The sequence below is a fragment of the Anser brachyrhynchus genome, assembly GCF_964034855.1.
Source record: "Anser brachyrhynchus genome assembly, chromosome: 3".
In the NCBI taxonomy this organism is placed as follows: domain Eukaryota; kingdom Metazoa; phylum Chordata; class Aves; order Anseriformes; family Anatidae; genus Anser; species Anser brachyrhynchus.
This window is the reverse complement of record NC_137696.1, coordinates 109,901,261-109,914,394: the sequence shown is the minus strand read 5'-3', so window position 1 is coordinate 109,914,394 and position 13,134 is coordinate 109,901,261. Positions and strand designations below refer to the sequence as shown.

The following is a 13,134-nucleotide window of genomic DNA, read 5'->3' as shown; positions in this document are numbered from 1 at the left end:
TCTATTAATTATATATAGCACAATGTGCATTACAGATCACTGTGTCTTAGAGTTATTAGTATAAGCATATTGCAACTTGTTTTTAGTAATTTTTCCAATGTGAATTACTTCTGTAATTCTGCTCATGAGAACATTATTTACCTAGTAGCAGGTATAGGTAGAAGAATAACATGGATTTTTTTTTTAAGACCAACAGCTTTTGTACTGGAGGAGAAAATTTAGCATTGAGTAACGTTGTATTCATGTACAGCCTATGGTTAATGTTGTGGTAGTTGGGTAGAAGAACTTGATGTATTTGAGCCCTGCAAAACTTTACTCATTTTTCTGATCTTTTCTGTGGGGTGTTTTTGGTGAAAGGGTCCGTTAGCTTGTTTTTCTGGTTCCTTAACATCAGGGAAAGGTACAGGAAGAGTACTCCTGGATGTTCTTGAAGCATTTTAACATCTGGTTTGAATCCTTTCAAGTAAACCTGAATATGCACAGGAGTTGAGATGCTCAGCAAGTTGCACCACAAACCTGCAGGAGAAACAACAGGACTGATGCAAGCTGTTCTAAACTTTTTAGCTCTCCTCTGGGGAGAACACATTGCTCTACTTTCCCTGGTTAAGTTACAGTTCTCATTAACAAGGGATACGGTGTTGCATGGCAGAAGTGCCGTGATTCACTTGGAAAATGAAAACCATTGTATGGACTACTGCAAGTTCTTCCATCTCCCTCATCAGTTGAAAATCTGAGCTCTTCAGAGCTCTGTGTAATTTGGGGCTGGTGGTTGACATAGTAGGAAGATAGTAGCAATTCAGTTGTAACTCATTAACATAACACAGCAGTATGTTTTTACTACTCTATGGGAAGACAGCTTTGTTTTAGAGAAACCATAAAATGGAATCTGACATCCCATCAAGAAGTCTGAGGGTTTTTCTTTCCATTTCTGCATGATAACTTTAGTGTGGACATCAGCTGAATGTGGCAAAAAAAAATCCCACCACGTAGGTCATGATGGCCAACATCTATTTCAAAGGTTATCTGGAAGTACCCAGGTGGCTGATGCTTTGGTCAGCTGATAAATAAAGTTAGGTTTTGATTTGGAAGAGGATATTGGTAGGCATAGCAGATGCTGGATCTGTTGGATGTTTCTGGTTCTCCTTGAGGCAAGGTGCTAGTTGGGCTCCTGCTCAAGCGTCACAACAAATAACTCTTGTAAAGATGTTGGGAAAGATTTCTGTCCCATCCCCCCCACGGTATCATCTAATAATCTGTTAAAATAATTGAATACTTGTAAACCCCCTTTTTTCCTGCTAATTGTGTCATAAAAGCTGCATTATTTATTTTTTGTTACAGGATGATCACATAGGTACACTTCCTCAGCACATGGCTCTGATGCTTTGGTTTTTTTTCCTGTCATTAACTGTGACTGAACTGCCTGTCAACTCCTGGTTGCTATGGCTGGGTTTGATATTTTCATTCAGTGGGGCTAAAATATCACTGGTTTCTCATTTAGTTTTCTTTTGAGTTGTATCACCTTGTTTCCATTGTCTGTCTTATTTAGAAAAACTTTAAATCTGATGAAGAAATGGAAAAAAGGGGAGAGCAAACAAGGAGCTTGTAGCCAGTAAGCTTTGGAGCTGTATGCATGGATTATTGAAAGATTCATACGCACATTTGATAGTCAGGTTCATTATAGGCAGGTGTCCCTTGTATTTCTAACCTCTCATGAACACTCAGAGAACTTACGATCTTGGTTTTCATCCTGGCTTCTGATCTTTGTTTTTCCTATATGGGCAGTGGGATTCACCATGGATGGTTATAGCAACTTTGTGCACCCTAAACACTTCCTTTGAATCTTGAACACAAACTTGGATTTGCATTTGAAGTAGTATATAATTCGTTCTATTTCCTCCTTTCTGGGAGGTAGCAGAGAGGGGAATGTCATTGACATCCCTTTTCCCAAATTTAGGGGAATGAGGGAATTGGCTTATAATTATGGATTTCTTTTCCTTATTTTTTTCTTATCTCTTGTAATAAAAATATGCCTAATTCTGTCCCGTTACTGTGTTTTACAGTGATGAACAAGTTTTTTGTTATGCTTAGAAAACAATCTTCTAGTTTTACTACCTGGGAAGTTTAAGTTCTTCATTGATAAGGTAAACATAAAATATTTTGGAAAGAACCAGAAATTGTCAGGCAAAATCCAAATGAAAAATAATAGTAATTATATATTGTAGAATTGGAGGCATTACTGCTGTGGTTCTTGGATTTTATTTATGTAAGAAATCGTTAGAGGATTACTGATATTTACTTTGGCCACTTGTTTTCTATGTCTTGCCATATGGTTCTTGCGATTTATTTTATTGTCACTGCTAACAGTAAGAAGTTTGTATTTCCATCCAGAAACAATCTCAGGTTTCTTTCAAGTCAATTTAGGTAGTACTTAATTATTGCTGTCTTTGCAAAGTGTGTAGTGTTGTTTTCCTGTTTTACATGGACCTGTTGGTCTGCCACATGACAAACTATAATAATCCTACTTAGACTTAAATGCCAAGTGTTGACAATGTCGGGTTATATCATGCTAGAAAGGTGTATTTCTCACTTGCACGTAAAGCAAATACGATTTTGAAATGGTAGGTTTCACTTGATGAAGCACCAAGTTTTCTATCTTTTACTTCTGTGTGTATTGATCTTTCAGTTATTACTGAAGGTCTTTGCATAGAATTATGTATCATGTTCAAACTTGCAGTGCTAAAGCAATAAATCTCCAGAAGCCTCTTTCGTCAAACCTGGCTGTGGTGCATGGTTGCGTCCTAACATATAAGATGCTGTTGTAGGTTAGCCCTGGCAGGCAGCTCAGCACCACCCAGCTGCTCGCTTGCCCTCCCTAGGCGCGATGGGGGAGAGAATTGGAGAAGTAAAAATGTGAGAACTCAAGGGTTGAGAGACAGCTTACTGGGGCAAGCAGAAACTGCCTGTGCAAGCAGAGCAAACCAGGGAACCCGTTTGCTGCTTCCCCTCGGCAGGCAGGTGTCAGCCCCTGCCCGGAGAGCAGGGCTCAGCGCGTGGAACGGTTTTGTGGGAAGACAAATGCCATCGCTGTGAACATCCCTCCCTTCCTCCTCCTCCACCCCAGTTCTGTTGCTGAGCATGACACCACATGGTGTGGGACACCCCTTTGGCCAGCCTGGGCCAGGCTGGCAGGGCAGCGCGAGGAGCAGAACAGCCCTGGGCAGTGTGAGCACTGCTCTGCAACAGCTCAACCATCCCTGTGCTATCAGTGTTATGCTCACCCTAAACCCAAAGCACAGCACCATACCAACTAGCAGGGAGACAGTTAATTCTATCCCAGCTAAAACCAGGACAATATCCACCCCTTATTCCATACTATCCATCATCCTCAGGTCCCCCACTTTCCACTACATCCCAATTAATCACCCCCACCTTTCCTGTCCTTTGATACATACACAAAGATAACTTTCCCTTAATCTATGAGCCATCCCTGTAAAATGTCTCTTGAGTTCATTTAATCCATGACTTTGGGCTCTACATCTGTTGTAGCAATCAGATTGTTGCTGAAGCCAGTTCTGCTTCCCTCACTGCTGTGCTTGTCTGGTTCTGTCAAAATCAATTTTTCATCGATCTGGGTGATTTTTACGGTAATACCATTGATTTGGCATATAGCAACCATAGCAGTGATGACATATGATATTATGTAGCACAAATTAGCACCATACAATTCAAATCATGGGCTATTCTCACCCAGCATCAGGCCCCTTTGAGATGCATGTTGGACTTCCCCATCCTTCCGCATTACCCACGTCCTTGGGCAAAAGCAGACCCATGGATGGGTTTGCCTTGCCTGAGGCAGGAATAGCCCGGGCTGTCCTCCCCAGCAGGTTCTTTATGTGCACTGCAGGGACATTTTCCCCTTCCACAGCACGTAACAGGTTTGATTGGGCAGGGCCAGCTCAGTTGGCAGACCCCTAGTAGTGTTGACTAACCAGGGGGCCTTTGCCAGATGTGTGTTCCAATGTTTGGATGTCCCAGCACCCATTACTCTCAGAGCAGTCTCTTTAACAGTGATGTTCAATTCTTTTTCCCCAGAGGCTGGTGCATGTTAGGGGATGTAATATACCCGCTTGGCACTGTGCTCTTTGGCCCAGGTGTCTATGAGGTTATTTTGGAAATGAGTCCTGTTGTCTGACTCGATTCTTTCTGGGGTGCCATGAGGAGCTGTGCTTCAGTACCAATCACTTCTGAAGCAGTTTGAAGCCCTTCATACACTGCCAACACCTCTTTTTCAGGCGGAGTATAGTGGGCCTTGGATCCTCTGTATGCCTGACTCCAAAACCCTAGGGGCTGACCTTGAGTCTCCCTCACCTCTTTTTGCCAGAGGCTCCAGCTGGGGCCACTCTCCCCAGCTGAGGTGTGCAGCATGTTTTTTTTTTTTAACATCTTGCCCTGCCTAGACTGGCCCGAGGGCTACTGCATGAACTACTTCCTGTTTAATTTGTTCAGCAGTATCTAAAGCCAGCTGGATGGCCTTCACTTCTGCAAATTGGCTCAACTCACCTTCTTCGTCAGCAGTTTCTGCAGCTTGTCACAGCAGGGCAGAAGGGTCTCAGCTATCTTCTGCTGGGAGCTATTATATGGACTACTGACACGTGTAGCAGAGCGGCTGTCATACAGGGTGTGTGACGAGGCGTGTGCCCTGCTGTCTCTGTCATCCTTTCTATCACTGAAGCTGTGGTTTGGATGGGGATATTAATTAATAAATTCTTAGGCAAAATTCAGACACACGGAACGTGGAGTTTTGATGTCAAAGTCTATTTGACGTTTGACTAATCAAAGCTTTAAATTTAGCTTGCAACTGAATTCAGGTTTTGAGTCTTTTTTGGAGCGGACCCATGTTTCAAAGTTCATTGCTTAAGTTTTTAGGACTTTGGCCACTTTCTCTGGTAAAAATGCATTAGGTTTAATGCTGAGTGTGAACCTCTACAGTTTTATAGGAAAATGGAAAAAAGAAAATCCTTTATGAAATGTAAGGCTTTTCTACTCTTCATTTTTATCAGCTTCCACTCTCAAAGAGCTGTTAATGTGTGCAGACAGGTGCTCCAGCATCAGGGAATGTCAGAAGTAGGATTGTTTGCCCTGGAGTCTAGGCTATGCACATTAATGCAAATTTATGACTGGATTATATAAGGATGTCAAAGTATAGTAATCCAGAGGTTGCTCAGTGTTTAAGAACATGAAATGTAAAAAAGTGTTCTTGTCATTGGACATTTGCGTAACAGAATCACAGAAGACCTGAGGCTGGAAGCGGTGCTTGGAGGCCTACCAGGCCCAGGACCCTCAGGTCCTCTTCTGCAGAGCTGCTGTCCAGCTGGGTGGCCCCCAGCACGTCCTGGTGCCTGGGGTTGTTCCTCCCCAGGTGCAGGGCCTTGCACTTTCCCTTGTTGCCGTGAGGTTCTTGCCAGCCTATTTCTCCAGCCTGTGGAGGTCCCTCAGAATGGCAGCATGACCCTCTGGCATATCAGGCACTTTTCCCAGTTTTGTGTGATCAGCAGCCACACTGAGGGTACTATCCCATCATCCAGATAGTTAAAGAAGGTGTTGAGCAGGACTGGACACCGTATTGACCCCTGAGGTACACCACGAGTTGCTGGCCTCCCAACAGACTACATGCCGCTGATCACCATGCTCTGGGCCTGGCTGTTCAGGCAGTTTTCGATCCACCTCACTGCCTATGCAGCCCATATGTCAACAGCTTTTCTGTGAAGATCTTATGGAGACGGTGTCAAAAGCCCTACTGAAATCCAAGTATATAATATCCACTGCTCTCCGCTTGTTTGCCTTGTGATTTGTTCTACAGTCATTTCACTGTAGAAAGTTAACTTGCTGTAGAAGTCGTAAGGCATTTAAGCAATTCCACAGCCACCTGCCAGTACCTTTAAAACTCTTGCACGTTTTACCGGTCCGTAACCAGGTAGGATCATTACCTCAGTCTGCGTTCCTAAGTGGAAACGTATAATGCAATTTGGTTTAAACTACTTGCTTTAGATATAAATAATGACTGGCCATTTCTGGACATCTTTCACAAAACACATGGGGTTAGAGTTGTAGAAATACAGAGCATTTGTGTGACTGAAATGTTCTGCTAATGTGCTTTCTCTCAGCTTTAAAAGAGCTGAGCTTGCCAAAGAATTGACCTTGCATCCACTGAGCTTAGTATTCAGGCCTGCATAATTATTTATTTTTTAATTTGCTATATGTGGAATTGGGATAACACTGAGTATTGCTAGAATTCATCTTAAAGAGGAATAAGAGGAATGCAATTTTTATGAAACACTTTTTTTAATGCACTGAGAGTAACAGAGGAAATACTTGTGGGAGATCCCAAACTTCTCAGGTACAGCTTGTGGAAGGTACACGATAAGTAAAACCACTGGGAGTCCTGAACTTGAATGCAAAGCCTTAAAGATATGCACAGTAATGACCTATCTCTATAATGAGACAGGAATTTTTAGTTGCATGTTCACATAGTGCTGCAGGCCTGTATCATAATGCCTATATAGAAACGAACCTAAGGTTTCCTCAATTTTCAGTGTTTTTCTTCTTTTAGGATATTTGTTTTTCTTCAGCTGTAGGATCGATGTAGCTTTTCTGCTTTGTAAAAAGAAGCCTTCATAATGTTTTGTTAAAAATTTGGTGTAAATGTACTTATAAGATAAACTATGAGGTCAAAACTGGTGCCTGCTTTTATTCATCTGATGGGATATGACTGATCCACTAATGTATTACGTGTTCCTTCTCCTAACAAAGTAAGCATTGCTGCTATGGGTAGCACTGTAAGTTAGGAAGGCTGCAGTCAGCGTCATGTGTTATTCTGTTTATTTTAGATCTGTTGCAATATACGGTGAGTAGACTGTCAGTAATAAATGCATCATCTCCCTAGTGAGGATAACTTGAGACTTTCTTAAAGAAAACTACAGTATTTAATTTTAATTTTTATTTTTTTCTTGGTATTTGTGGGTGGGTATGTAGGTATCCCTACATGTAACAAGTTATTTTTTGTCTGCGATTATTTAGTGTGTAAATCAAGAGGCTGGTAAAGCTGAAAATCATATTGGAATTTTAGCAAACAGAAGACCTGGGACAGATTTCAGAGTGGGCAAATCAAACTGGCAAAGTCATCATTCATGTGAAACCTGTGTGATTTTTTGGGAGAGTAGTTTTTCTTAAAATACTCTGTGAAAATTTTAATTCTGAACTCATTTTACAGTGTATCATGCTCCTGATATTGGCCAGCCACTACATACTACTTATTTGTGTGAAATTGTTTTCCTTGCTGAAATAATTCAGTAATGTTATGAGCCAATTATTGTTTAATTTTTGTTGGATTTCTGTTACACGCATTTTTGTGCCAATTAGCCACCCCATTTAATAGTTGTTTCTGGATTGTTTATATTGGTGAAAACAGGAAAGACTATTTTTTGCTAAAGCAGTCAACCTAAAGCTTTAAAACCACAAATAAGCATGGGTTAATGTAGCTACTGGTGTGTGTTATATATGGTAGGAAATAGTTCTCTAATTTGAAGGCTGGGCATTTGAAAACGTTAAGCAGTTCATACCTAGCACAATTCTTAACTGAAGGTTAAATTGCAAGTGTTCTGTGTGCCAAAAGTGGGTATCACTTTGATGTTGAAGAATAATTTCTAAGACTTTAGAATTTATTCTGTAAACACTGTTTTGCTAAAATAATAATTTGGAAAAGAAGGGAGAAGCCTGTTCCAAACTCCTCCTGTAGCATCCCTCGCTATTTCATCTAAATACAGCCCTAGTCATGATTTTCCATTTAGTGTATGAATATTTTCATTTTAACTGGATTTTGATTGTACAGCATGGTCTGCTGTAGGGGCTGAACATTAGTCTTGTGAACATTAAGCAAGAAACATGATTTCATTACCATGAATGCTTCATTAGTTGCATGGGAATATTCAAGACTGTAAAGTTCATATATAAAGTTTTAAAGAATTAGTGAAGCTTCTGCTGGCATTCACCATTCTTTTTGACTGCAAAGATTCTAGCAGGTTTTGGGAGGTATATTGGCAAATCAAGTCTCCATCGGTTTACCATTTTACATCTTAAAAAGGGGAGAAAAAAATGACCCGAAAAATGATATGTGAAATTAAACTTATAATACTTAAGAAAGGTTATTTTTATCTAATTTTTTATATTTGCAAGGATCGGCTTTAACAGGAGGCATAAAGGTGCATTGTTCCCTTTTCACTCAGATATGTTTTAACGTTGTGTATTTGAAAATCAGTCATATTTTCTAATCTCTGAAAACAGAAGCAGTGGGATTTGTGGTGCTGAATTTTAAATGTATAGAAGTACATTCAATGGAGATGATGTTCAATGTATAATTTGCCTAATTTGTGTACTCATATGGACAAAAATTAACTTTGATCTAAAAGTAATAGCTTCATTTTCTCTTTAGAGCTTCTGATTTTTACAGCAGGATTTAAATTATAAATCCTATGCTTGATGTGAATACAAATATGATAATGACAATAGCATTTGTAATTTAATACTGTGCACTTAAAAAAATCTACATGGTTCTGTAGGGTAAATATTAGCAAAAGTAGTTGGGATGAAAGTGTATTTGCACATGCAAATTATGTAATACTTGTTGGAGATAATTGGAGATTAAAAGCTAATTAAAGATTGCTGACTTAATGGAGAAATGTTAATGTTTTTTAATTGAAAAGCTTTTTTTCCCTCTTTTCCTTCCAGGTATTGCTTCGTTTTTGCTTTGGGATACCTCACTGTGTGCCAAATTACTAGAGTCTATATCTTTGATTATGGACAGTATTCTGCTGATTTTTCTGGGTAAGGAGAAAAAAAAATCTTCCCATCTTGCCTTGCTATGTGATGCTGTATCTGTTTTTTTTTTTCCACCCTTTACTACCACATGATGAAACCTGAATTGTGTCTGATGTACACGTATGTCTTATGCAGTCTGATCCCACAACATGAGGAAACTGAATGTTTTAAGGAAATTAGCTTTTAGCTTTGCTCTGTTTTGGGTTTTACGTTAAGTGTTTCAGAAAGTGAAAGCTGAGCAGAGGTGTGGTTGGGTAATCATACAGCCCTTGGAAATAGACAGCTATGCCTGTATGTGTCCTCATTTTATATAATGGGCTTAACCTATATTTGGTTGGAGCTATATGTGAGCAAAATATAATAAAAATGCAAAGTAAAAATTAAAAAAATGGTGATCCTTCTTTGTATGGCAGACAGAAACAAAGCACAACAATTTCTATAAATGTTTTCTCCTGATGGTGCTTTGATTTAAGGGAGCATATTGGAAAAAAAAAAAAGGCAAGAGAAGTGTTTGCAAGTCTGTTTGGAAAAAAAAAATAATAAAATGCATTAAATATATTTCAGGAATACTGTGAATGGCATTGGTCTTTGTAGTTCAGTGGTACCTGTACTGTGTAGTAGAGTTGTGCGTGTTAGCCTTGTCACTTCTTAATCCTCATTGGTAAGAGCCCAGAAACTAACTTTAGGCTGAAGCCTCTAGCTTTTGTGGTTAAGTTAATATTTTCTGTTGTTATAAGCTGGCTCTTAACCTTCTGAAACATCTTTCTGTATTTGTGTCTACACACAAGTGTCTGCCTTCAAGCCAGATATCCAAGTTCTTGTTACAGGCAGAGGAGATCTGATCAATGTAGACAGCAGAGCCTGGAGGGCACCTCAGCCGACCCACCACTACGTATCCACCTTGATGTGAACTGGATGACTTGACATATGCCCCTGACTGTATTGTCTACATCTCCGCTGACTTTAATGAGAGATTGTAATGCAGAAATAAGCATAAAGACACACAAAGCTAGATTACCAATGTTGAATTGAACGTCACCGTTACGAGTGGGACAAGAATCCAAATGCTGTCCCTCCCAGTTCACTGTAGGGCCAAAGTGGGTACAGCCTTGCAGTGACCAAAGCTCTCAGCTGTGTCGGGAAGCAGTGTAATTGCATTTGCTTGTTGCTGCTCTCAAACTATTAATAGTAGCTTGAGCACACTTGCTCAAATGGGACTGCATTGCTTTCAGATACCAGCTGTCTTTGTGGCTCTGTTGGTTTGGTGCAGAGATTTCTGCTAGGTCTAAACATGTCCGGAGATCCATGAGGCCCCTGCTCTGGATGGAACTGTTCTAAAGCCTAGATCTGTCTCTCTGATTGTGTGTTTGAGCTGCCTGATTTAAAATACCCTTTCATGCCTTGGTTTGGGAGCTTGGTGCATGCATATTGTATTAAGTCTCTGGCATAAACTGCATCTGCTCCCTTGAGGCCTGAGACAGATGTTACTTCCAAAACAGAAGGAGAACAACATGCTGCAGCTTGAACTGAAGAAGGCTATGTTCCACCAATTTTCTCTAGTTCCAGGGGAGGAGAGTAAGTTCAAAATTAACAAAAATGCCCTAAACAGCCAATGAATCCCAGCGCCATCAAGTTATTTCTTGGTACTGAAGAAATTGGCATGGCTTCATATAGTGGTTAGCCCTGACAGAGCTTTGAGTGGATACCTAGATATTCCTCCTAGCCCATTGTGCAAATCTGAGGTATCCAAGCCCAGAGAATCTGCCAAGGAAATTTGACCCCATGCTGGAGGTGCCATTGCTTGTGCAGAGCATTGCAGTCCTGGCTTCAGTAGTGACAGGTCCCAGCTGCCAGCAAGCCTTCCACAGCTTCCTTTGCCCTTCTGCCAGCACCTAAAAGGGAAATTAAAATTAAAATTAAAATTCTGCTACACAGCCTCACTGTTCCAGGAAGGGCTCTTCCTCTTTTAGTCTCTAGATTGCTGCTCCTCAGCCAAGTCTCTGAAGATGCTGGAATAGCCACCTCAGAAGGAAAAAATGCCAGGGTCTGCTATGATAACAATAACAGATGTTATGAGCTAGAATTAATTTAAGGTCTGGCCAAGCTCCTCTTGGGCTCCATCCTTCAGCCAATCTATGCTTGTCCATTTACTGAAAATGTCCATTTACAGAAGGAAAACCCATTCTGTTTGGAATCAGTTAGGGATCTGTGACACTACCAAGCAGGTCTTCAGCTTAAATGCTGGAAAGGGATGTGAGGGATTTCCCAGACTGCCTATTCTCCTTTGGGTTCTTTCCTTGCTGACACTTGCCTGTCACTCTAGCCTCGATAACAGGATTTTTAGGGCACTGATAATACAATGGAAAACTTTTTTTCCGTGATCACATTTTGAGGACTGAAAATATATTATTCTTTGAAATAACCTAAAACCTAAAAAATATCAGTTGACAGACTGAACCATCTGGTAAAATACTGTCAGTAAAGGAGGACTTGATGGCTTTTGGGTTTACTTTTCTATTGTAATTTAAATATGTGAAAAAAAGCTGAGTGCAGTCAAGACTTGAACAAAGTTACGCGCTCATCCTACAGTATGATTTATTTAGTCATATTTTATACAAATTATATCATATTTTATATTTTAAATATATATTTTTTATTTATATCTTCAGCTCAGATACTACTAGGCAAATAAAGTCTCCAATATATTTTTAAGATCTGATTTCAAAGTTAAGTTTCTATATTCTGATAGCCTTCTTTATGCTTTTTTTCTCCACTACCCCTGTTAGGGGTTAGCGATGCTGGGATTTATATCAGTTGATAATTCTTAGATATTATGGAGATGGTTACCATTTCACAGTAAAGTTTTTGGTTTTCCAATACAGTTAAAGCTGAGTTACTTAGCCAGTGAATAATCTCTCTTGGGAAGCTTAAGATCCAATCAAGTGTACCAAATTCAGCACAAACTGAATTCCATTAGAGTCAGCATAATTATGCTAGGTTTTAGTTTTGCTAGATATATTTACTTGAATCACATAATAATTGTAGTCGAAAAATTAAGCACAGGACCAGCTCTTAGGAGAAACAGTGAAAATGGTCTGCATATCTAAATAAATAATAATGCTGCTCAGCTTTGGTATATATATTGTCCTTTGCTTACTGCTGTAATTTATAATTCATATGATTGTTCTTACAGCGCTTTTTTCTTTACTATTCCTGCTGTTTAAAACAACAACAAGAACAACAAAAGACTATACTATTAGAAAGTAAATGTAGGATACTTTGGCTGTGTTTGTGGAACCTAATGCACCAACAAAAGACATGATTTTTCAAATACTGTATCTAAGGAGTAAATTATTTTGATAGTTTGAAAGGTCTGTAATGTTTTGACCTCTAAAAACTAACCACTTTGTCCTTGTATCAGAAATATTCCAGTAGAGAGCAATTAACCTAGTCTAGTATTATAAACTTTTCCCTGATATGTTTACATGCGAAAGAAAATTCAGAACTCTTTTTCTCTAAATGATTCTTTCTTTTCTCGTAACAGTCCCATGATGATAATTACACAGAAGATCACTAGTTTGGCTTTTGAGATTCATGACGGTAAGTTTTCTTTAAACCGTCTTTAATTTTCCATTTAATGTTCTAAACAAAATGAATTTAAGGAATGTTAGTCACAAACCACTACAGTGAGTTACTCTAGGCTAATTTGTGTTTGAGGACAAAATGTATTTTTATGTGTCAATTGATTCTTTTGGTGCTTGCTATAGGAAATATCAAGAAACATAGCTCAAACACTATACAAGCTCTGAAAGAGATGAGTGATGTTTTGGGGGTCAAATACCACTGACATTTTTTTGTGCCGGTGTATAGATCCTGAGAAATAATTTGGAACTAATTTCCCAATTCAGACATTACTGTAGTTGAGAGGTTTGTGGTACCTGTGATCTCTGTTGTTGAGCACCTCTTGTCTTAAAATGCTAACAGTTGATCTCTTCCTAATTTGTGATATGTATACCGATGTGTATGAAACTTTATATACATTTCACGTAGTTTATTGTCATAGCTGCACTCACTGCTAATGTGTGAAAGTGCAAACAGGGAGATTATATAATTGCTTTTATGTCTTTTCTCCTACCAAGTTTTTCCAGCAGATGAATGAGCCCTAGTTGTGACAAAAATGGATTCTAATGTTTGTTTCAAGGGTAGGGTATCTAGGTATTTAGTCACTTTTAAATTCAAAAGAGTAATTGTCTTTCTCTT

General features: G+C 39.4%; 1 protein-coding gene across 1 annotated transcript in view; it reads left to right on the top strand.

Moving 5' to 3' along the window:
• Positions 1–13,134, top strand: part of MBOAT2 (membrane bound glycerophospholipid O-acyltransferase 2) — a 92,581-nt gene that overhangs the window by 50,638 nt on the left and 28,809 nt on the right. Inside the window, exons 4-5 of the mRNA XM_080585973.1 lie at positions 8,785–8,880; positions 12,419–12,474. Coding sequence (XP_080442099.1) covers positions 8,785–8,880; positions 12,419–12,474 — 152 coding nt within the window. The remainder of the gene's footprint in view (positions 1–8,784; positions 8,881–12,418; positions 12,475–13,134) is intronic.